Source organism: Lissotriton vulgaris, unplaced genomic scaffold (assembly GCF_964263255.1).
Source record: "Lissotriton vulgaris unplaced genomic scaffold, aLisVul1.2 SCAFFOLD_1083, whole genome shotgun sequence".
Lineage (NCBI taxonomy): Eukaryota > Metazoa > Chordata > Amphibia > Caudata > Salamandridae > Lissotriton > Lissotriton vulgaris.
The window spans coordinates 608991-634615 of record NW_028253160.1 but is presented as its reverse complement, the minus strand read 5'-3'; the positions used below and the strand labels follow the sequence as shown (position 1 = coordinate 634615).

The following is a 25625-nucleotide window of genomic DNA, read 5'->3' as shown; positions in this document are numbered from 1 at the left end:
GAGAAAGGACTCGATCCAGCCGAGGGCAGAGCCACCGATGCCTATCTGCCTGAGGCGGTCCAGGAGGATGGGGTGAGAGACCGTATCGAAAGCTGCGGACAGGTCGAGGAGAACCAGCATGGCCTCCTCGCCCCTGTCCACACACTCCCGAATGGTCTCAGACACCTCCAGCAGGGCCGTTTCGGTACTGAATCCTGCTCTGAAACCGGATTGGGATCCATGAAGCAGAGAGTGGTTTTCTAAATAGTCCGTAAGTTGGAGCTGTACTGCTTTTTCCAGGACTTTGGCAGGTTTAGGAAGGAGGGAGATGGGACGGTAGTTAGAGAAGACAGTGGGGTCTGCGTCTGCCTTTTTCAAAATTGGTTGCTGGCAGTGCATGCTCCTAGCCCCCCCCCCCCCTGTGACAGCCCGGGCTAAAACAGCTTCCTGTGCACACGCACAGCCCCCCACCCCCAATACTTCCATTGTTAATGACGCGTTGTTGGTTTTTCACCCCTTCCAGAGCCCCTGCTTGGCCACTCTGACTATTGCTGGAAGAATTGACACTTTACACAATATCAAGCCCTGTCAGCTGAAACCCCGAGGAATCGAGTTTTTGCTTGCAGGAATCGGGAGGCGGGAGACTAGCCTTGAAATCGGTAGTCTCACGCCTGAATCGGGAGGGTTGGCATGTCTGCACCTTAGCCTAACAGAATTAAAATTAAGAGTCAGCTTGGAAATTTCGCATTTCTCACACTGATTTATTCTTACGTATCCCTGTGTTTTACTCCCTGAGATCAGCCCAATCTTCGATGGAACATCGTGTCTCGGTAAAGACGAAAAACGTCACCTACTCACGGAGAAAGCCAGTCGGTTAACATAATCCACAACTCATTGCCAGCCAGGTCACGTGACGGGAGAACTGTTTGGGAGGAAGTCCGTTGTTGATGTCGGCGGCTCCCGCTGGTCATATGACACTGGAAGCCACAGTCACATGTTCCGTCTGGCCTCAGGATGGCTGCCTACCTGCAGTGGCGCCGCTTCGTCTTCTTCGAAAAGGAGGCGCTGGGCTCTCCGGGGGAGGGCACCCTCCTGCCGACCGGCATCAGCGCCTGCGACTCAGGCCGGGGCAGCCTGCTGTGCGGGGATATCCTTTTCGTGAACGTGGTAGGCTTTAGGGAACTGAGGCGGCAGCTTGGAAAGTAGGAAAGTGACATGCCAATGAAAAGGGGGCTGGGTGTTAGGTGAGGAAACTGGTGAGAATGGAGTCAGATTGATCTGAGGAAGCACCATGTGGATGAGCAGTCTTACCAGGGAGGATGGTGCAAGGTGAGATACCTGAACATAAAGGGGGCTGCTATGCATTGGGGTGTGGCTCAGATAAGTGGATTGGTAAAAGGAGGCGACAGTGAATTGTGCTTTATGCATATATGGTCTGTAGTAGTGCTGAGATTTGTTGTAAGAGGTCTCAAGTTTTTCAGTTAAATACGCGTGTAACTCTTTTGTTCAAGGGTTTTTCTTTGCCTTCTAGGTCTTGTAGTCTTGATTTTCTGATAGGCTAAACAGGATTAAAAATCCCACAATACAAAGTCGAAAAAACATTTGACTGGGTCATGCGATGCCCACACATGGAACTCGGAAAAATTAGAACTCTGCGCTTTCCGAGTTTTTATTTTTTTTGTCTTTACAGTGGATGACCTGATTGAAAAAAAAAATGTTTTTATTCACTGTCTTTATTCTTCAGTAAGTGTTGTCTGCTAATTTCTGACTTGAATGGGTTGTTGGCAGTATGTTTGACGACATTAAAAATCTATTTATAAAGTAATAGATGCAGCGTGTCTTTGGAGTTCTGCCCCCCTCTTATTAAGGTCCAGTTCGTAGTAGATTCCCCTTTCAATTATTCACTCTCATACAGGAGAAATAGGATAATGCTGTAGTGAAATAGGATCGACCCCAGAACTCTAACGTTTCACAGATACACATGTAGTTCGTCCAAGCGTCTGTCTTGTTTTCGTCTGTCAGATTCCTTCTGACAGTGATGAGTTTTTGGATACCGAGGCAGTAGCCTCATTACTCAACAGTCATTTCGAATTTTTTAGTCGCTGTTTAGGTTGCCTTATTGATGTGTAACTCTTTGTCACAGTTGAGGTTGTAACACATGGTCAGCTCAGTGATGGGTAGCGGTTAATTGAGTTTGCAGAATTGTCAGCATGTTTCCTCAGAGAGTCTCGTCTTTGTTTATCTAGTGCTTTCTGATAGTGTTGAGTTTTGGGTGCCTGCCGCGGCGATTATGCCATCAGACAGCAAAAGGATTTTGGTTGCTTGCCGAGGCGATTTATGCCATCTGGCAGTGGTGATTTTTGCGTGCCTGCCGGCGTTTGCCTTCAAGCAGTGATGAGTTTTTGAATGCTGCGTTGCTGTTTCAGTTTCGCAAGGTTAGCGCTTCAATGGGTCGCTGGTAGTGGTCAAATGGGTTTGTAGAGATGTCTGCGAGTTTCCTGATCAGTGGGTTTTCCTTTTGAGTTTGAGGAGATGGTCGTCCAACATCTCAATGCCTAGGTCGCTGTGGAGGTCTGCTGTTCGTGTATACATAGGTGCACCTGCTGCAATCCGTAAGGCCTTGTTCTGTAGTCTCTGTAGGCCTTCCCGAAGCTGCGGGCGGCAGCCACTCCAAACTGGTGAAGCGTATGTCATTGTTGGTCGAATTATTGCGGTGATTGCTCGCACCTTGCTCTGCATGGGCATCGACTTGGTCTTCAGGAGTGGGTATAATGCAGCCAGTTTGGCTGCTGCTTTCTGGCAGGTCTTCTCTATGTGGTTTCTCCAGCTGAGTTTAGAGTCCAGAGTCACCCCTAGGTAGGAGCTGCTGTTTTCCCATTTGATCTCATCCCCATTGAGGAGGATCTGTGGATGTTTCCTGTGCAGCTTCCTGGTGAATAATGTTGCTGTGGTTTTACTTGTGTTGAGGGTGATCTGCCAGTCGCTGTACCATTCAGAGAGACTGTTGAGTGATGCCTCAAGGTTCTTAGCCACTTCTATTTCGCTGAAGGATTGGGAGATGACTGCAACATCATCAGCGTAAAGAGCCAGATCAATCTTCTTTAAGTCTGTGGGGATATCGTTGGTAAATATGTTAAAGAGAAAAGGTCAGAGAATTGATCCCTGAGGCACTCCAGCGAGGATAGGGCGTGTTGATGAGCATTCCTCCCGTACCGTCACGTGGAAGGTCCGTCCAAGCAAGTAGTTAGAGAGCAGTTTAACCATGTAGCTTGGGAACTTGAGTTTGATGAGTTTGTAAATCAGTCCCTTGTGCCATACTCGGTCGAAGGCTTTGGCTACATCCAGGAAGACTACTCCTGTAGACTTGTGGATGTTGAATCCATGGCTGATGATGTCCACAACTCTGAGAAGTTAGTGATTTGTTGAGTGGTCTTTCCGGAACCCAAACTGCTCTTTGGAAGGAGGTTTTCACTTGAGGCAAAGTCTGTGAGGCGAGCGAGAATAACTTTTTCAAAGAGCTTTGATAGGCCCGATAGCAGACTTATGGGTCAGTAGTTTGCAGGGTCTCGTAGTGGTTTTCCAGCTTTAGGGAAAACAATGACTCTTGCCTCTTTCCAGGCTTTGGGGAAGTACTGCTGCTGCATACACGCATTGAATATCTCTGTAAGTTGATCCACTGCAGCATCTGGGAGCATCTTGATGGCTTGGTTTGTTATTCCATCCTTTCCTGGAGCCTTGCCATTTTTTAGTTTCTTTATTAGGGCTAGGACTTCACCTGTTGAACATTCCTCAGTGGTTGAAGCTTCAGTTTCTGGCGGGTGCTTCAGGTGGTGCTTTGTGACCTCGTGCTCGACTTCTGTAGCCATTTTGCTTGCCTGGTTGGGCCTGAAGGATGCCTACAGTTTCTCGGCGAGGACCTCAGCCTTGTCCCTGTTGCTGCATGCCAGGTGTGTCTTTCCTTGTATGGGTGGGTTTGGTTCTTTCTTTCCAGTCAAGCGTCGGGTCATTCTCCATAGAGAGTTGTCAGAGTCCTTACGGTTTGCTGTTGCTGCTTCCCATTTCTCACCTCTGTGCTGGCTTATTTGCGTCTTCAGCTGTTTTGTCAGTTCGTTGTATCTTTTCAGCACATCGGGGGTGCGGTACTTTTGCCACTCTCTCCGGGCTTTGTTTTTGACAGCTATCGACTTCTTGATGCCATTCGGGAGGCCGTAGATGGAGCAGCGTTTGGGCTCTTGCTGGGGAATGCTGCGTTTGATAGCAGTATGGACTACAGCTGTGAAGTTGTGGACCGCCTGATCAATTTCTTCAATGCAGCGTATGGGGCCAGAGGCCAGTGTCTTGTCCAGGCTTCTCTTGTAGAGACTCCAGTCAGCCTTCTTGTAGTTGTGCCTGGTGCCCTGTTGTTGGTTTTCAATCACATCTCCAACTGTGATCAATACTGGGTTGTGATCAGATGTCAGCGCTGTCAAAGTCTCAAGCTCCATAGATTGTGGTAGGTTCTTCATGACTACTATGTCCAGGACATCGGGTTTGTACTGTGCAGCACCGGGGTAGTGTGTTGGGCAAGTTGGGCCTGCCATTACAAAGTCCTTCTTCCTGGAGTGGGCAAGTAGAGCGTGTCCTTTTGTGTTTGCGCGAGAGTTCCAGCATTGGTGCTTGGCATTAAGGTCTCCTCCAATTAGTGTTGGTAAGTTGGGATCTAGTAAGGCATCCAGGTCTTTTGGGTGTAGCTTGTCTGGCGGAGGGTAGTCCGCAATCAACCGTGGAGGGCCTGCTGGTGTCTGGATCTGTATGCCAGTTGCTTCAATGCTCCCCACTGGTGGTAGTACAATCTTGTGGTGCTTCACTTTTGTGCTGACAATGACTGCTGTTCTTCCGCCCTTGGCTCCATTGGGGCGATCTGTGCGGTACACCCTGCGGTTTGCTAGGTTAAGCTTCTGGCTTCCTTGGAGATAAGTCTCAGATATAAGCGCCACACTCACATCCTTAGTTTCCATCAGGTGTAAGAGTTCATCTGTTTTCTTCTGAATGCTGTTAGCATTCCACATCACGAAGAGGGAGTTTCTTTTAGTTTTTGCTGCCATGGGAGTTGCTTTCTTCACCTGGTAAAAGTCCGGCGATGATATTCGCCACCATTGTCACCACGGGGTGGATGTCCATGTCTGCGACTACTTTCGCAACCTTCACAATGAGTTCCTGCCAGTTGATGGTTGAGCCTATTTCACAGGAGGGTCCCGGTGTGGTTGTTGGAGGTGGGCTGACTTGTTTAGGTGCCGTGACGTCCGCGTATGTCCTTCCATCCACATGTGCATCACTACTGCTGTCGGTTGTATTGGGGGTTGGGATCCTGTGTGCCAATGCAGGTCTGTGGTTGTAGGTCTTCCTTTGATGCTGGTCTGTTGCTGATGAGTGTTGGGAAGACCTTTTGTGGTTGTGGGGGTGGCTTGCGTTGTTCAACCTTCTTTGCATTCTGTAGGTAGGGACAGCCGCGATAGCTCGCTGGGTGGGGTCCTGCGCAGTTGGCACACTTTGCTGGTTCGGTTTCCCGGTTCCTTGTGGATTGGTTAGAGGTGTGTTCGCCTCCACAGCGTACACACTTTGGCTTCTGTTGGCAGAAAGCAGAGGTGTGCCCCAAGCGCTGGCAGTTGTAGCACATGACTGGTCCTCGTTTCCCTCTAGGTGCTTCTGTGGTTACGATGCAGCTGCAGAGCGGTGTGACTGCTGAAAGGTCTGCTGGCTTCCCATGCTGGCTTGGGGACAGGGTTACAACAGAGAGGGGACATTTCTTTTTCTTGTCTGCTGGAGAGGCAATCTGTGCAATATTTTTGACTGGGAGACCAAGATCAGCTAAGTCCCCTGCGATGTGCTCAAGTGATGCATTTGCTTGGAGCCCCCGTATTACAAATCGCTGGGCTTTTGCCGTGGTCATTGAAAAGGTATGGTACTCCATTTTCTGTTCTGTAAGTATGGTGGTCACACGCCTGTAGTCATCTGGGGTGGTGAGCATAATCTTGGCGTGGACTTGCCTGTGCAACCAGTAGTTCCACAAGGTCCTTGTGAGTGGCTACGTTCTTCAGGATGATGGGGGGGAGCCATATTCTTTTTGTGGGACCTGAAGAGGTCCCTGGTTCAGCTGCCCCGTGGTTCTGAGGGTTGGCGTCGCAGTCCTGGGTATGTTGGAAAACCTGATAGCGGTTTGCGGTTGCAACTGTGGTGCTAGTGAGAGGTGCGCGGGCAAGCTTTGCATGTTTTTCCGGTGAGCTTGGATTGGAGTCGCGCCCCTTTCTTTTTGACTGTAAGCACCATTCCATGTCGTCTCCGGTGTTGCTGGGTTGAGCACCGGCGTCTCCATCCATGGTTGATGATGCTTGGTGGGGAGGCTGTGGATCGCCTTGGGCAGACATAGTGTAGCAGCTATGGGGCTTCTACGGATATAGTATCACTCAGCTTTTGCTGAGAAAAAACCTGAAAATCTCAAACAGCTTGCCAGGGGAGTCGCAAGGTCCAGAGTATCACAAAGTCAATTGATGCAAAATGACAGAATCAGCTGATGTAAAATCTCGAATGCAAGAGAATAGCACAGCGTTTAGCAGGTCAGAAGCGCAGGAAGCAAATGATGCAAAACCACATATTCAGTTAATGCAAGATCACAAATGCAAGCGATGCAATAGAATATGACAGTGTTTACCAGATCAAAAAGCACAGAATCAAATCACCAGTGCAATTGAAGCAGGTACTCACTGTTTTGCTGACCCCCGGTAATCCAGCGGCGACTCACAGGAAGGCTGCACGCCCCGAACGGTCCACGGCAGAAGCAGTCAGTCCAGGAGGACGGGTCTGGGGAAGCCCTTGGGATTCTCCGGCAGTCAGCATGCCCCCCTCTCTGGTGCGCAGCCTGGCCCCGGTCAAGCCAGGGAGACGCAGGCCCGGCACCTTAGAGGAGTGGGGAGAGAGGCTAGGGGGGGAGGGAAGAGGGAGAGCGCTAATCAGGTGCTGCCATCACGATCTCCGTCTCGATATCTGGCTAATGTCTGTCTGTCCGTCATGTCCGTAGTTCGTCCAGTCCTTGTCAGTGCTTTAAATGGTTAAAAAAAGTGCAGGTACTCATCAGATCGAGCTGGGGGCGTGGCAAGGAGGCGAGGCTAGAGGCGGGACTAAGGGTGGGTCTAATGAAAAAACATTTGAAGGGCGCAATCATTTTTTCAACAGGCCCCTTCCACCGACCTGTGTCATTCTCGAACACCTTGGCTCTTTCTTGGGACACCCACCCCCGACCCTCATCAGATGATCCTCATCTCATCCATCATGTGCTTTATTTTAAACCCAGTGCCCGCGCCTGCAGAGTATTCTCTACTATTATTTGCTTGCCCCTTTCTTCTTCTTCAGATGCCCCCCCCCCCCCATTTCTTCAGCTGGCATGTGACGTCACTCCTGAAAGCTCTCCTCAGTTGTCCCCTTTCTTACCCGCCAGCTGCTGTGCTTTCCTTTCCGTCTTTTTCGCATAGAAGAAAGTGAAAGCCAGAGCAAATTGGGCTTTTTAAAGAGCTTCCCTTTCTTCCTGTGCACAGTTTCCTGGCGAGGAGTGAGGTCACACCAGAGGAGCAACGAAAGTCAAATATCGGAGGAGGGAGTGGGGGGGGGCCTAGGAAAAAATGTTTAGGGGGGGGGGGGAGTATCTTCAAGCAAAAGTCAGAGTGGCACTGCAGGAGCTCTCTAAGAAGGGGTGAAGTAAATCGACGCCTCCTTAACAAGCAAATAGGTCTTTCAAAGACCTGTGAAGTACTTCGGTGAGGCTGTGTGCGCGCCCGGAAGCTGTCTCAGCCGGGCTCACACTTGAGGATGGGGGGGCTGAAGTCCAATTGGCATTGCGCGCCTGGGTCACACGTCGCCCTGCCTTGGAGCCAAGCCGTTACTGCCCTCCGTGTGAAATCACCCATATGTGAGCATGCACCGCAGTGTAAAAATGCGATGTATGCTCACATTACTATGCGTGACAGTGAGTACCGGTGCTCTATTTTGTGACGGAGAAGTGCCGGTACTCAGTACCGGTGAGTACCGGCCCATTTAAAGCACTGGTCCTAGTTCTAACTTTGTATTTTTGGGAGTTGGAATCCCGTTAGAAAATCAGGACTACAAGTTCCAATAGGCAACGAAGAATACCTAGACTGAAGGAGAATGTGAGAGTTGGGCTCTGGTGTTGAGGGGCGCACAACGTGCATGCTCCCCTCATTGTGGGGATAGCCTGTGCCCCCTCTACTTGTCTGTGTGTGTACTAACAGCTGTGGCAACTTGATTACAGGTCTTTTCTCAACCTCTGTGATGGAACTATCCATTTTCTTGCCTGGGAATAGACTGCTCAATCTGATGTAACTGGAGGGCATCGGTCTTTATGATGTCTGAGACCTCCATGGACGCCTGTCTGTATGTGTTTTTCTGTGAGATAGTCATTTGTGTGAACTGCACGAGATGCTTCTGCTGTTTGTGTTGGTTTGCCACTGTATATCTCAGGCATTTAAGCCTTGACACACACGTGACACGTCCATCTGTCCAGCTTTCTGAAACCTGTTGTCTTTTTGAATGGTGGAGGCACCCGGCCAGATCCCTGTGAGGTATTTGCAGGTTCCTTGCCCAAGTGAAACCTATCTACCTTTCACTCTTTGTTTTCAGATCGTCATTGCTTTGTAGATGGCATTCTTGTCTGATGGCATTATACCTTTAATCTGGTTCGACCTGAACTGGTGTCGGGAAAGGCAAAAGTGCTCGCTTTTACTTTACACTGATCGCACTAGGATGTTCTCCTTCTAAATTGGAAAGGTCCCAGGAAAATGTAAAGTTGTTGTAGCCCATGTAGCAGATATGGCCAATCCAGAGATTGGCCATTAATGCAAGACCACTGCATGATTCCGTGTCAAGTTGTTCACCCTTTCAAATTGTCACCAACATTATCTTGTGCTGCTTCAGTGTGCCGCAAGTTATTGGGCAGGCTGGTTTAGGAAACATTATGTCTGTGGGCTCTAGGTTGTCAAGGGAACTAACCACCTTTGTGGGATGTGCGAAAAGAACCATAATTGACTACATTTTTATTCCTAGGTCGCTCAATGGTTTTGTCAGTGCTGGGGTGGTACATTAAACCAACTTTAGCTACCATAACCCAATAGAAATTGGGCTAAGAGTAAAAGCTAGTCCAGCTGTAAATCCTGATCCAGGCCTGACCGGCTTAACCTCGAAAGATGGGGGCCTTTTAGTAAAACGGCGTACCCTCCCAACTCCAAAACTGACTAACTTGTGGTTCGACTCAATGTTAGTATCCTCATGGAGCCCGTATTAGCACTTGAAACTTCTCCTGTATCAATCGTGGAAGCATTTTACCAGTTAAATAATTCTACCACTGCCTCATAAGGGATAGGGCTAGTAAACCCTGGGGATAAAACTGGGTTGGTTCAATAAAGCATGCAGGTCAGCATGCAATCACCCGTGTAAGGCCCTTAATACTAAATCCTGTAACAAGGTTATCATCAAGGATGCAAGAAGGGCGTTAAAATTAGCTTTGGGAAAGCGGAAAGCTGAGCTCAAAGAAGCCTCTTGGGATCGGTTGGTGTCCACCTGCTCCTCCAGAGATTTCAGGGGACTTTGAGCTGTGGTTCATGGAAGGCAGTCCAACGTGGCCGCCCAAGATGTCATAGGTTCTTCCATTCCTTTGGATTGGATTTGGATTGGTGTATTCACTGGATAAAGATTTGCCCATAAATCAGGGTAACGGTGACAACTTGTACCCACCCGAGAATAGGTTTGATTATATGGAGTTTTATGAAGCAATCATGGTAAGTCCGTCGAATAAAGCTCCTGGTCCAGATGGGATACCTCTGGCTCTATACAAGGCTGAACCACACTTCTGGGCTTCAGTCTTGACTAAAGTTCTTCAATGCTGTGACCCAGTTAGGTTTACCCCCGTCTTTGAAATCTGCTATCATAGTCCCAGTGTTTAAGAAGGGGAATTGGCAAGACCTCATCTGTTATAGACTATTTCCCTGATAAATTCAGTTGTAAAGGTGGTAGGCTGTATTGTTTTACACTGAGTGGAAGCTTGGGCCCAGGCTAATGATATTATTTGCCCTTGCCAATATGGATTTAGGGAGGGTATTGGTACGCTGTAACAATGCTTGAACCGTAACCTTATAATAGGGAAATACCTAGTGGCGAAACAGGGGTCCATTGTTCTCGCATTCATGGTACTCAGTAGTGCCTTTGATCGCTTAAACAGGTCTAAGCTCTGGGATATCCTTGGGGCAATGGGACTGTCAGCTCAGTTGATTGTTTTTCTTAAAGCTCTCCATACGGACATAAACGCTTGTGTTAGATACGGTATGGAGGGGGAGACAAATGAATCCTTTAGCCTCCCATCGGGCTGTCAGGCCGGGTTGTGTGATGGCACCAATTTTGTTTCTATTATCTATAAACAGCTTGAAAAGCTGCCTGATATAAAACAGGGTTGATCTGCCTCAGGTAAAGTCTGCATAAAGCAAGGCAGGCACGCTGACTGACAACGCCATTTTGATGGCCAGAACTGCAAATGGGTTAAAGCTTCTGGTTGATAGGTTTGTTAATGTCATGGATAATTTGGATCTAGATACAAATATTTTAAAGACTCATTATATGGTTTGTGGAAGGAAGGCTGCAGAAACCAGATCCATTGATATTGAGGGGCTAAAAATTACTAGGGTTCCCACCTTTCCTTATTTGGCTGTATTATTTGATCAGCAGAATAACTGGCTCCCTGTATTTCCAATTGTTGCTCAAATTTACCCAAGCATGGGGGCGTGGCTAGCAGCCGGCGATGGCGGCAGCCTAGAGGGAGAGCTCCGTGCTTGAAACGGCTCCCAGATAAATCCGGACATCCATCCGTAGCCTAGAATTCCCAGGCGGGAAGGCAACGAAGCCCAGGACCGGGCGGCAGCTAACCGGACCAGCGCGACCTCAATCCGAGGTCGGGAACTACGGTTCTTACAGTTCCCCGTGTGGGCCTATCCGCAGCATCCGGACCGGGGACCACAGTAGGCGACGGGCCGGGCAGGAAGTGACCCGTCTCGGCCTTCAACCACCGGAAGTGCCCGGCGACGAAGAGCGGCGGCCGACAAACCGGGGCACCCAGCCACCAACGCCGGACTTCACGAGCCCGAGATTCCAGGCGGGGGGGCCTGTTGAGGTGAGGGATGAGCAGAGGCCGGCGCACGGAACAGAAGCACCGAGGCGGCAGCCGCCATCTTGGGAGGTACTGACCGAAGCTCCGGGGAAGGCGTCAAAGGATCCGCGCGACTCCATACTCCGCGCTGCGATTTCCCCCGAGTGCACTGAGCGGCAGAGGGCACATTTGCGGAATAGACCCGGTGACACCCCCGCCAGGATTGGGTGCGGTGAGCAGGAAGGCGCTCCACATGAGCCCAGTGGGATATACCAGGCAGTGACTCGGGCCCCCCCACCTGCGGGCCCAAGTAATAGCCCTAAAGGCCGCTAACAAGGGGTGGCACACGTGGAACTGCAGGAGGGCGGAAGGCAGCGGTCCTCGGTGGCATACCCCACGCACCAGTCCGGGACGTGAGCAGCAACCCCACGCCACCATACAGCGAACGCCCCGTCCAGCCTGATCTCACTACTGGACGCAGCAATCAAAGCACCTCTCAGGCGCTACACCTCGCCCCGGCAACCAGAGTGAGCCCCAGGACAACCCCCCCGGGTGGCTGTGTGTGGAGGATAGATGGGAGCGGCGCCAACTTACAGTCCAGTCAGCCCGAGTCACGCAAAGATGGCCGGCAAGGGGCCTAAAAACGCGGCGGCGCAGACGCGCCTGGACCGGTTCGCGTACGAAAAGCCAGGCTCACCCTCGCAGGAGGCCAAATCACAATCGGGCAAGACGGCCGAAGTGACCGGTGGCAAGAAAGCGACCATTGACGATGTCATGCGAGCCCTCACACAGGTACAAGCCACGGTGGGCTCAATCTCAGCCGAGATCACGCTGATAAGGGCGGACTTCCACAAGATGACGGAAAAAGTGAATAATATGGAGGTGGTAACCAAATCCTTGATTGAGGACGTGTCGGAGCTGCAAATCAGCATGGAACGCATCTCGAAAGAAAACAGGGAACTGCGTGACAAGCTCGATGACCAGGAAGGGCGCTCGAGACGAAACAACATACGTATCATAGGTGTGCCAGAATCGGAAGACACAAGGGCGATGGACCTGTATGTGGAGAACCTAATCAAAGAGACGCTGAAACCCAAAGGACTCTCCGCCTTCTTCACTGTGGAAAGGGCGCACCGGGTACCGGGCGGACGCCCTAAGACTGGGGCTAACCCCAGACCGATCATAGCAAGACTCTTCAACTTCAGGGATCGGGACGCCATCTTACAGGCGGCAAGGAACTCGCCCCCCATAAAGATTCAAAACGCGACACTTGCGTTCTTTCCTGACTATACGGCCGAGGTGGCACGGAGGAGGAGAACCTTCTTTGAAGTTAAAAAAGAACTGAGAGCCAGAGAAATCCCATATTCTATGCTTTTCCCAGCTAAACTTCGAGTCGTAGCTGACAATAAGACGTGGTTCTTTGATTCCCCGGAAACGGCGCGGGACTGGCTGGAGGGATGGAGGACAACGGGCCTCCCTCGTCGCTCCAACAGACAAAATAGACACCGTGCTACAGGCTCCCGACAGGGCTCGCAAACCAACGACGAAGATACAGAACTCCAGTCCCCGTTGGCCGAACATCAAGAGGACAGTGCGGACGGAGAACAATGAAACACTGCAATTGTTTATGGAACCGATGGAGAAAGAAAGATGACAAGGCCGCCACGGACACTGGGTGGAAGGGCCTCCGCAGCTGAGGAAGGGAGCCGCTGACCACGGAGAAACCTTCACCCCAGCGAGCAAGTACTATGTTATGGGTTGGGATCAGGCACTCTGCTAAGTTTGGGGGGCGGGCAGTTTGGAGTCCGTTGAGCAGGGGGGCAGGGAGGGGGGGAGTTGGGGGGGGGGAAGGGGTTCTGGTTCTTAGTTTCTACACAGGGTCATGATAGCTACGATAGGGCACACGCACACAGAACGGTGAGGTTACGATGCACGGGCCTCCTAGTCCTCCACGCACGGAAATCATCCATCCACATAACCGGCCATGGTGGGGGAGGGCACTGATATAGGGCAGGTGGCCCCATTGCGCCTCATGTCCTGGAACGTGAGGGGTCTGGGTGATAAAATTAAGCGAGGCCTGGTCCTGCAAAGCATAAAAAGATTGAACCCCGCCCTGGTCCTGCTACAAGAAACGCACCTCACCGGCACGGCCACAAAGGCCCTAGACAGGAAAGGCTATAGTATGCTAGTTCATTCTGAGTTCACGAAGGGATCCCGGGGCACAGGGATACTGATTCACCGTTCCTCCAGGTTTATAACCCAATCAACGGCAGTAGACACACAAGGGCGCTTCGCAGCGGTACATGGGCAGTGGGAGGGAAAACCGCTCAACGTGGTGTCGGTGTATGTTCCGCCGGCACTACACACCATAGCCTTCCCGGAACTGGGGAAATTCTTATTAGACCTACCAGAAGGGGACCTGATATTGGGTGGGGATTTCAATGCAGCGGCACAGGACTCCCTAGACCGGTACCCAATGCGTACACAAACACCGGGACACTCCAAACTACTTGACTTCATGGAAGCGCAGGGCTTAGTAGACATATGGAGGCGACTCCACCCAAACGATCGGCAGTACACATACTACTCGGCAGTCCACGATAGCCTATCGCGGATTGACTATTTTTTGACGTTGGGAGGGGGTTCTCTTGCCTTCACTGATTCCCAGATCAAACCACGAGGAGTCTCCGACCACTCCCCGCTGACACTGACACTGTCCAACCAGGAACGGACATACAGACGAGCTTACCCCATCTACCCGGGTTACCTCAGGGTACCGGGTATAGCCAAGGCTTTGAAAAGAACCACACGCTCCTACCTCGCCGAGAATGTGGGATCGGTGGATTCGCCTACAATCCTGTGGGAAGCCTACAAAACAGTACTCCGCGGACAGGCGATCTCAGTGATCGCACAGCACAAACACACACAACGTCAGGAACTGGGGGGCCTAGAGGATCAGCTAGACAAGACATCACAGGAACACGAAAGGAACCCGACTGGGGATACTCAGCATGCGCTCCACCTGGCACAGCAGCGCCATACCGGCTTTCTGCGTCGTAGAGTGAAAGAAAATATATCAGCAACTGCGAGCAGGGTGTATGACGTGGGTGACAAAGCGGGGAGGCTTCTGGCGTGGCTGGAAAAGGCGCGGGGGGGTCAGAGGGCCATACTCCAACTGAAGGACCCTAGTGGTGAGACACAGACCAGTCCGGCACGGATAGTGGAACTCCTGGCAGACCATTTCCACTCCGTGTACTCCCCTGACTATGTGGTCACACAAGAATTGGCGGAGAGTTCTCTCGTAGGGGTACCGGTCCGCACTCTCTCCCCAGACCAACGGGATGAGCTTGAATCAGATTTGACGGCGGAAGAAATACAGATGGCCATAACCGCGCTACACTCGGGGAAGGCGCTAGGCCCCAATGGTGTGCCAATAGAGTGGTACAAAACCATGTCCGAAACGCTATCAACACCATTGCTCGATATGTTCCGGGAGTGTCGGGTGCAGGGCCGACTGCCTCCTGACCAACGCACGGCCACGATTGTCGCGATACCTAAGCCCGGCAAGCCCCCTGAGGAATGCGGGTCATACCGCCCGATTTCCCTCCTTAATGCCGAAAGTAAAATACTTGCGAAACTATTGGCCACCAGGTTGCTGTCCCATCTCACACATCTGATACACCCAGACCAGTCGGGTTTCATGCCACATCGTAGCACGGCTCTGAATCTGAGGCGCCTACATGGAGTGCTGGCCCGCGCCCCGCAGCTGGAGGAACCGGCAGCGGTACTGTCACTGGATGCCAAAATGGCGTTTGACATGGTGGAGTGGCGCTATCTCTTTGCGGTCCTGGAACACATGGGTTTCGGCCTGACGTTCATATCGTGGGTCAGACTACTATACACCGAACCCGTGGCGCGGGTAACCGCGAACGGACATATTTCAAGGGAGTTTCCGCTGGCGAGGGGCACGAGACAAGGATGCCCACTCTCGCCGCTACTGTTCGCTCTAGTGCTGGAACCCCTGGCCACGATTATCAGAACCACCCAGCTGCTGAAAGGCATACAGTGGGGAGGTGGGTGGGAGGATAGGATATCCCTGTACGCCGACGACATGCTCGTCTACCTCACGGACCTCGTGAACGGTATCCCGGTTCTGCTGGCACTGTGCGAACGCCACGGTACGGCTTCTGGATACAAACTCAACTGGTCCAAGTCCGTCCTCTATATGGTGCAGGGCGACCTTCCAGCCCTGCCTGAGGATTGCCAACTGCTCATAGAACATGTCTCCTTTAAGTACCTGGGGATACGGATCACGAAGGACCACTCGACCTTCCTTGAACTGAATCTTAAGCCCCAGCTGGACAGACTAAAATCAGATGTGCGCCTCTGGAAAAATCTCCCCTTGACACTCCTAGGTAGAGCTGCGCTCTTCAAAATGATGGCGCTACCCCGATTCCTCTATGTTCTAGAGAATACGCCAGCGACGGTCCCCGTGACATTCTTCCGTCAAGTGTCGGCACAATTGTCCGGCCTCCTGTGGGGAAATAAACCAGCCAGGGTGGCGCAGGTGAAATTGACCAGGGACTGGTATAGTGGGGGGATAGCCCTCCCCAACCTCGAACTGTACTACTGGGCCGCGCACCTCAAGGTGATCAACCAATGGGTCCATGCAGCACAGGATGATCCAGCGTATGAGGCGGATAGACGCCAACTGGGCACGTCCACCCTCCTAGCCCCACTCTACAACAAAAGTATAGCAAGGGAACTGGAGGGACCCACCAAACACACAGTAGCCGTCTGGCACAAAGCGCAAAGACGGCTGGCATGGGAAGGAGTGATTACTAAACTCACGCCACTATGGGATACCAAAGCCCTCGGCAACCTGCGCAGTTCAAAAGGGTTTGAACAATGGGACACCATCGGGATCTCTACGGTGGGCGACCTGTGGACGAGGGAAGGTGTACTCTCCTTTGCGACCCTGAGGGAGCAATACAACCTTGAGGTGACAGAAACATATAGATACGTACAAATTAGACACGCACTCTTGTCAGTGTTGGACCCAGGCGTGACGCCCCCGGAGTCGGCTCCGTTAGAGGACCGACTACTCACGGACTACATGGAGTCAAGCGCAACCTCCCTCACTTACCGCAAACTGCTAAACAATCTGCCGGATCCCCTCGGTAAACTGAAGGGATATTGGGAAGACGAGGTTGGGGACCTGGACGAGGCAGAATGGAACGCAGCCCTGGCATCTCCCAGGGAAGCAGGTATCTCCACCCGATTCAGATTGGTCCAATTTAAAATACTCCACAGGGTCTACTACACCCGCACGACACTACACAAAATACACAGAGCAGACCACCCGTATTGCCTGAGAAATTGTGGGGAGGAGGGTACACTGTTCCACACTATATGGACCTGTCCAACTATACAGAACTACTGGAGGGGTGTAACACGCACGATCGGCCAAACCCTCCAGAACCCGTTCACTCCCGATCCCAGAATCTGCCTCCTAAATGTGTGGGGCCCAACAGACCTATCACTGCATGCGAAGAGTTGGGTGATCATTGGTGTAATGATGGCAAAGCGTGATATTGCAAAAAACTGGGGGGCACGGGAGGCGCCAACTCTGGCGCAGTGGTGCAGAAACATGGATGTGCTTATGGTGACAGAGAGGGCTGTGTATCAACAGAGACTTAATCCACGCAAATGGAATAGAATTTGGACACCATGGAACTCATATAGGGGGGACATTTGTGAGCCTCTTCCTGAGGAGGAGGATGGGGACAGTTCGGGGGACGAGGTGGATCTGGAATAGTGGGGGGGAGGGAGGGAGGGACCCGGGCACGGGACCTGCCACAAAGTCTTGGGCACTGTAACTCCAGGCGAGAAGGTTAATACAAGTAAGAGCGTTTAAGGGCCCCATGGACACACCAATGTTATACTGGACTAATGTGCCGGATCGTGAACTTTGACCCTTGAAGTAGCAAAAGTTTTTAAGTTGGGGGGGGTAAAATGTAAAAGTTGCTTTACTGATCGGAGGCAGCTGAATGTTGAGGCTGCCCAAATGAATGAATAACTGTCATTTTATACCATGTGCCAGCAACAACAAAAATAAAATTAAAAAAAAAAAAAAAAAAATTTACCCAAGCATGTTGAGCCCTGTTGAGATTTTCTCTGTCGGTGGGTAACAAGCCTATTTTGCCCCTGTTGCAGATCTACAGAATAAAATGTCTCCCAGTCTTGGCATACGGCGCAGCCATTTGGGGGTACCAATAAGTGCAGTGTGATTAAGCAAGAAGAGGATTGATTCTGTAGAAAGTTATTGGGACTGGGTCCCAATAGTGCCTCCTTTTTTTTACCCACGAGTAACTGGGCTTAGATTACATGTAGAATCAGGTCAAACTGGTTCCACTGTTGCTTTGGATTTCTGTTTGGATTGATGAGAGACTGTGGTTCAACAGGAGCGTGATTAAGGACTGTCTGGAGTGCACCTAGGGCCAAAAGATCAGTGGATAAACTATATTAAAACCACTTCCCGTTCCCTAGAATGTATAGATATTTTGAACAGGCCACATATTCTTAACAAGCATTGGCATAGCCAATCGGTCTCGCTTTTGGGACCTTATAAGTATTTAGTTATGCAGCACAATATCCTTGGTGCAACAACATCAACCGTTGCATTGCTAAACACTAATAAGGTCCCATAGGTGAGACCTATTGGCTATGCCCATGCTTGTTTTACAACTTGTAGTAGAGATATACCGGTAAAGATTTATCTCACCCACATACAATTTCTGATGCGTACGTGTGTCTATCGTTGTGGGCGTTAGGATGTGCTTCTGGTTGTGTTACGAATACAAGTCGTCATTGGAGCTTGTGTCTGAATATGTGTCTAAAGGGCAGATGTCCATCTGAAGGGGCAGAGTACCCAGAGGAGAGGGAAGTCTAGAGATGGGCGCGCACAGGCAAGGGGGTAATCACTGCAAACGGGTAAGAGAGGGGACCGTGCCAACAGGACGGAGGCTAGATGCCTACATGAAAGGGTGCTAGGTGCCAACCGGTGAGTAGGGGTGGGGGCTTTGTGATCACAGGTGAGATGATGCTATGATGTGCAACAGTGATGGCTTTGGTGCACACAGGTGAGGTCAGCAGGGTGTAAGCGGGAGAGCGGGGTTGTTACATACAGGTTAGATGGCGCTGTATGCAGACAGGCGGAGGCGCAACTAGAGCCACATTTCGGCGGGGGGAGGGGCTGATTCTTCCAGCAGTAGGAAGTGTGGAGATGCAGGGGCTCTAAGAGGGGGTGAAAAACCGACAAAGCCTCATTAACATGAAAATGGTCTTTTAAAGACCTGTGAAGTTCTCGGATGCGGCTGTGTGTCCGGGAAGCTGTCTCAGTCCGGGCTGCCACACATGACCGGGGGGATAGGGGCGGGGGTCTGGGGGCTGAAGCCCTTTGAGCCCAACGGGCGATGCACGCCTGCAGATGGGTGGGAGGGACCAAAGGCCAGCATGTGACAGGAGATTAGGAGCACAGAGGGAAGCAGTCACTACATCTGTGTTTGAGAGTGGTGCTGGGTGCTTAGGAGAGTGAGGCTGCCTGCTGTCCAGTGAGAGGGGCTCTGTGGTCCAAGCAGTCTCTAGTTATTTCATTTTATTCTGAGTAGCTGGGGTGGCTCTGTGCAAGCGGTGAGAAGGGTGAGTGCACACAGCTGAGTGTGCCAGGTACATGCAGATGAGGGCTAGGTAAAAGAGGCGATGTGAGGGTGTAGTTGCAAACACTGAAAAGGGACAAGACTTATATGGGTGAGAGGGTATAGGTACTCACAAGCGATACATGGCTAGGTACTCATTCACAAATAAGTGTGTGATATATATAGACGGACACGTGAAGGGGGGGCAATGTGCATACACAATTGAGACATGGCTATCCGGTGTCCAGCATGTTCACGTAAAAAAAATATGGGATTTATCCAAGTGCAAGTCCAGATAGTTGGGGACAGTGCTTAATTTGTCAAATGAATGCTGGTGACCGAAGCTGCTTTGAATCCCGCTGCCGGTGCCAGTACATGTTCGCGCGCCACATACTAGGGCTGCTCGGGCCTCTCATCCACTGCCAGTCACGCCCTGCTCCTTCCTTTACTCTTGCAGGTTCATGCTTTCTCCCTTGGTGACAGGTTTACAATTTTTCTCTTCGTCCTTCTTTCCTGTTTGGGTGTGTTTTCCCTCTGCTGCTCTCTGGATATGTCTGGCGAAGAAAAAATACGTGCTGGTGGCCCTCGCTGGCAACCATTGGCTCAAATCCGCACTGGGCGGGGTTATCCCAAAGGTCTGCTATAGATGTAGCACCCCTGGCTCTGTTGGGGGCTCCTGCTGTAGATAAAATAAAGGCCATGGTAATTGATAGCATTTACAGGTTAGGTGTGTGCCACACTAATCTGTGCTTAAACTAAACTTGCTTTAGTCAGAATAGGCACTCAGGTTTTCTGCGCACACTGGTAGTTGTGATGTAAAGGGGCAAAGAATTGGGTAGTGTGTGTGAACGGTGCATTGTGCTGCTCTCACTTGTGCTTCGGAGTAGGTCTGTGCAGATTGGTTCTGACAAAGATAACCTGCATGTTTGTACCACTCGGGGCCAGGGCAGCCTATTATTAATGTTTATGCGACAGCACTGTGGTATGGGAGTCATCCGGGTTGAGCATTCATTGGTTTGGCGTAGGCATGCAGAGATTATCCCTTTGGTTCTTACCGCTATAAGTCTGCATTCGAGGCTACAGCTACATATTGTGATTGTGCCAAAACAAATGATGTTGATGTTTTTGGATAGGGCGTCCGCTCTACCTGGGTGTCTGAGAGGGCGCTTGGTCATTTGAGCTTCTATTTTATTTCGTGGTTATGCCCTCTGCATATTCATGAATACTGTCCATGTATTATGTGGCTATGGTTGGTGACACAGTACAATTTGATTTACTTTGGTATTTTCCGTTATTACTACTTTTTTTTTTTTTTTTACCTTCCGTGATGTTTTTTACGATGGCATCTGGGTTAAAGGCATTTGATGTCACGTCCTGTCATGTGAATGAGCGTCAGGGGCATGTTATGCCACCATTACCCCAGGCGTGTTGGTGAATCTGCCGCCTTTGTAGGGCCTGCTCTTTTTAGTATGCATTCCGCTTCCGCAATGCTGCAAGTGTTAGATAAACAATCTTGCAGCATCAGATGTGTTCCTGTCTTATGAGTTTGTCAGCGTATTACCACTAGGCGTAGTCTGCAGCCTACAAGAGGGAGGTTGGACTGTAGCAAGCACAGAAAAGAAGGGCTACTATGTACTGAGTGAAACGGCCAGAAGGCACAACGAGAAAAAGTGTTCCCCCAGAGAGCACCGTAGTTGGAGCTGCAGGAAGTAAAGGTGTCATTCCATCTTCGCCCAGTTTCTCCTTTTGCAATAAGAGGGACAGTTTCACATAAATCAACGTTAATCTGGAGTCCGTGGGTGAAGATATTGCTCCCTCTATTTAGTTTTTTTTATCCCGCCTCCTCTCGGGAGACAGCAGCTAGACCGCTCCTGAGGTCCTGCAGAGAAGCGGGTGCTGCGACTGTTGGCACGCGCTTCGGAAAGAGAGGCGGCAGGGGAGAGTTATCCAGAAAGCGCGGTCCCCAGAGTAACGAGGGATGAGCAGCTCTGCATGACGCTGGCAGAGGCCACGTGGCTGTCCGGGGAGAAGGCAGTGTGGTGGCACTGAGGTGCGGCGCCATGCACAGCTGTCAAGCCCTTCTTTCTGTGGCCGTCGGAGGCAAAGGTCGAGCCACCACCATCCAATTCTCGTCCACCCCTCCACCCCTGCCATCCACTCTGTACCTATCTCTGGATAAGAGCCACTCTTATATGAAATGTTTTGCGATTGAGGCCCAAGTAGGTTGCCTGGAATAAAGGATGCCTTAAAGCTTGTGCTGCCCGGCATACTTTGCATTCCGTGAATAATAAACAATGGGCCTTTTTCGTTGTGTTAAAAAACAGTTGCATAACTTGTTGGCAGGATCACATCAATTATGTGGCAGCGGAAAAACCAAATTAAATTACATGTTTGACTAATTTATATTATTTATATATACTTTGCTGAGGAGCGGGTGGGGGGGGAATAGGCATCAAAGTTAAAAGAAAAAAGAAACTCGCTGCCGCAAAAGTGAACGCCACCAGTTGGCAAAAAACGCACCCGCGAGACAGGCAAATGTAAATCAGTGCTAGCACGATAATTGGAAACCGATGGCGCCGCTGCTCGCCCCCGAGGCACATAGGCTATGGGAGGGGACATTTAAAGATAAGGCGGGACATACCCGAGCCTTTGGCCATTTGCGTGCTTTCTTTTGTGGAAGCGTTACGCAATGGCCAATAAAATGTGTGGCAGTGGAAAAAAAACACTAGGGAAAGCTCTGTGAGTTGGAAGTCCTTACAATGAGCCTCACAAGGCTCTGGCTCAGGCGAGACCTAGAAAGGGTGCCCGGGCCTTTTTCAGGAGCTGATTTTAAAGAGATTGAAAGCTGTAAGGGGAACTAGGGCGCTGGAGAAACACTCCCACAGGTCCTAGCTGCTCCTGAAATGTGTTGTTGGCACTGAACCTCATCTTACAATGGGTCAACAGTCTAGATACAGATGAGTGCTCACAAAATTTTGTTTGGATTCTATCTGGACAATGATCGGTTTCCCTCCAGGTCAGTTTGATCCCCATGCCCTTTTAACCTGTCCATGTGATGGTTGACTCAACCGCCCATACCCCCTCCCCCACCCCCAAAACTTAATACACCTGCATTTATTTTGTACATTTTATGAATGTCTGAGTAAAAGATCTATTAGCACTTTTAAAAGAAAGGGTTTATGCAATTTCGACCTGCCTTTCTACATTTACAGCTTTCACCTGACCAGATGGTGATGATGCCCGTGACTGGGTTTTAAAATGGTGCCATACATTGGAATACAATAATGTGTGCTGAAGATATGATGTTGTGTATGATAGGCTGATTCGATATTTATAAATTGTATCTTAATGTTTATAGATTGTATAACCTGATTGAAAGGAACTGGATTGTGTATAATAAGGTTTTTAAGGATTTTATGTGGCTTTTGTGTTTTTGATCTTTTATGATTTATAATCGAAAAAAGATTAAGCGAATGTCTGAAGCAGATGCAACATGGTTGTACTCTGTTGTCATTGTAACCTTTTCTGCAAAGGGTATGCCCTTCCAGTACACTTTTTAGAATTGTAATTTACAAACTTGAACTGTGTTCTGTTATAATGAAGACAGGACGTAGTGTCAAGTATTCATGTGTATCTTCTGTGTGGCTCAAGTAGTCTTTCCATCTTGACTATATAAATGCCCTTGTGTCCTTCAAATACTATTTTTTTTAATAGGATTTTTATTTAAAGTAAATTTTATAAGTATTTATTTGTTAATGCTTACAGGTTTTTTGGTTAAGGGTGGCACTATCATAAGTTAGCTACTTCGTATTTTTCTTCTTTGTCTCCCTATAATCATGAATTTATTTTTCTTCTTCTAGGAGTGTTTAGGTTGTATTGAGGTCTAAGTAGTATTTCGTCTCAAAGACTACTATCGATATTTAAGGATTCTGCAACATATAAAATCCGGAACTTTAAAATAAAAAAATATATTTAACCTTTAATGAAAACCTTAATTTGAGAATAACTTTTCTTTCTATTGCTTTTTGCACACCTTTCATACTGGCTTCTAAAGGGCGCTGTGCTCTCTCGGCTATCAATGCTCAGTGAGGAATTTCCGATCAACTCTCATACAGACCATAGAATGTGTGGTTGATGTCTTTATATTCTTATGGTACAGTTGTTTGCTTTTAAAAAGTAAGGTGTTGATTTGTTTTTGGTAGTTAAAGTAAATTTTATTCTTGACTAAACTGTTTTTTTTTCTTATTTCTTTCTATTTCAACCTTTCTATTTTATACTTCCATGTGTCCATTTTAATCCTGTGGTGTCCTCTATCGATTGTGCTAAACATCATATTTCTATTTGTTAAAACTTTTTTTAACGCTAACCTATTTTATAAATATATTATACTGAAAAAATGTAGTCAAAATAAATAATTCTGGAATAGTGGTAATACTGTTAATTGAATAAAGAATAAAAATTCATATAAAGAAAAAGAAATCTGATATTAGGATAACTGAAATATTAACGTTATACCTTGTGCCAGACTTATTGGCTTTTCTAGCCATTGTTTTACTATAGTGACTCAAGCTGGAACACTAAGCTATGTTTAAAAAAAAAAAAAAAGATTTTGATGATTTATCATCATTGTCAAACAACGAGCAATAGAAATAAGAACAGCAGTCTCACCATCTTACACAACCTCAGCCATTTAATATCATCTGAAATAACTTGGAAATCCCACCCACCTCCCCTGGTTATGCGCATAACTCAGTACATCCTATGCCTGTGTCCCATTCTGAATCGTCCTATTTTAATCGATACCGGAAAGCTGGCAACCATAGTTCGTGGTCTGGTGTCGGCCTATTGCAGTACATGCATCAGCAATTGATGGTTCAAGCATTCCTGCATTCCTAAGGAGTCACCCCTAAGGGAATAACTGGTGATGCCACGGGTAACAAGGGATCTGGATTTTTCATACAATCTATTAGCACCTCTCAGGCCCTGGCCCTATCTAATGAGCCTAGGCCACGTTGAACCTCTCTGAGCACCACTGCGCTTTCTGCCCACCTCTCTATACGCCATGTTGCCGCTTTGGTCCCCCAGGAGCCTTCCAATTCCTAGTGAATTCCTGCTTTGCAAGAATAAATAGCAAGTCTTGAAACCCCCCTAGTGGCCTTTGTCTTCGCAGCGTGTTGAAACCAACATAATAAACAGTGTCCTGTAGTGCAGGGGAACTCTCTCTCCATGATATCTGCTACCATATTTGTGACTTCTACCTAGTACGCAGTGAGCAATGGGCAACTCCGGAACATGTGGAGAAACTCCACTCCCACCTCCCCTCATCCCGGACATGCTGCTCCCACTCCATGAAAATACCTATTTATTCTTCTTGAGGGGAGGCATGCCCAGTGTTAAACATAAAAATATATAAACTCATAATGGCCATTTCTCAATATTTTGGGAACCCGTTGTAAGTCGCCCTCGGGTATGGGGTCCCATTGAGTCTGAAGGGTGGTTGGGGGCAGCATCATGTCCTCTCTAATCATCCTATATAAGTAGGTGATTGCCTTGAAGGTGCCCGAAGATGTGACTATATAGTGACAACTCTTGTGTGGTGGTTCTATAGGTCTGCAGCCCAATGGCTATGTATTGCGGCTGTCACTGCGCCGTGGAGCAGAAAGTGGCTCAGGGGTAGATCATGTTCCAAGCGGAACTCCTCGTACAGGAGGAGTTCCTCAATCCTGAACAAATCACCCGTATTGATGCTCCTGTAGTTATCTAATCCGTGAGATCCTGTCAGTACCCTACCCTCATGGGCTAGTGCCTCCAGCTTACCCATGGTTTTGCAAGGCAAGTATGGGATCCTCACTCGCGTCTTTAACAGATATCGGGTCCAACATGGCTGCAGCACTCGAAATTCAGTGGCATCATCATTAAGAGGGCAATCTAACTTCATCAGTACCCTAACAGTTGGTGGAGATCGGGTTTAAAATTACTCCTCTCCCGCTTTGAAGTCGTCCTGCCTGTCAGCTACTCTGTTAGCCATTGGAGCTGTGCCGCAAGGTAGTGAAACTCTAAATCTGAAAGAAACACGTTAGTGATAGATTCCTTACCTTAAAATTACCCCCAGGCGTCAGACTGGATCCGGAAAGTTTTCGTCAGCAGTACCCCTGCACGTCGGTAGGTGTCGTCGTGCGGCTCAGTGTACATCATTGGCGTCGTAGTCGTCAAGATGACGTCGCTGGAGCTACTTCGCCGCGCTCACGCATGCTGACGTCATTTCTTTCTTTTTCCGCGCCAGCAATCGCAGATCCGGAGAAAGCGGTACCCCCAGTCAATTTTTAACTGAGTTATTTTTGGGACTTTTATCTCTTTTTTGAGTCTTTGACTCCTGGTGTATAGGATACACTGTTTTAAGTCTGGCGCGGCTTGTCCTCGCACGATGTCGGTGACGTACCCACACCGTGAGTGTCTCTACTGCCTGGGGCACAACCACGGATCCGAGTCGTGCCCCGAATGCCTGGCCATGGTTTCAAAGACTTTGCAGAGCTGTCGCGAAAGTCGGCTCTGCACCGTTCAAGGTCCCGATCCCTTGGGATGTCGAGGGACTGGTCGCGGAGCCGCCATCACCATCGTTCAAGGAAGTCTTCGCACTCTGAGTCAGGTAAGGCGAAGCACAAAAAGTCAAAGAAGCGTAGTCACTCTTTGCTTAGCCTGTCACGCGACATGGTTGAGGGTGCGGGTGGTGCCACTCCCGCAGAGCCTACGCAGTTGCCTACGCAGTTGCC

General features: G+C 49.5%; 1 protein-coding gene across 2 annotated transcripts in view; it reads left to right on the top strand.

Annotated features, from left to right (window-relative positions):
* The first annotated feature begins 941 nt into the window (after positions 1-941).
* The window catches only part of VPS11 (VPS11 core subunit of CORVET and HOPS complexes), a 107482-nt gene continuing 82798 nt past the window's right edge, over positions 942-25625 (top strand). Inside the window, exon 1 of one of the 2 annotated variants that reach the window (XM_086951287.1) lies at positions 942-1126. In XM_086951287.1, coding sequence (XP_086807413.1) covers positions 994-1126 — 133 coding nt within the window. In that variant the 5' untranslated portion in view covers positions 942-993. Of the gene's footprint in view, positions 1131-25625 lie in introns of both variants that reach the window. The other variant, XM_086951288.1, reaches the window with a different exon arrangement.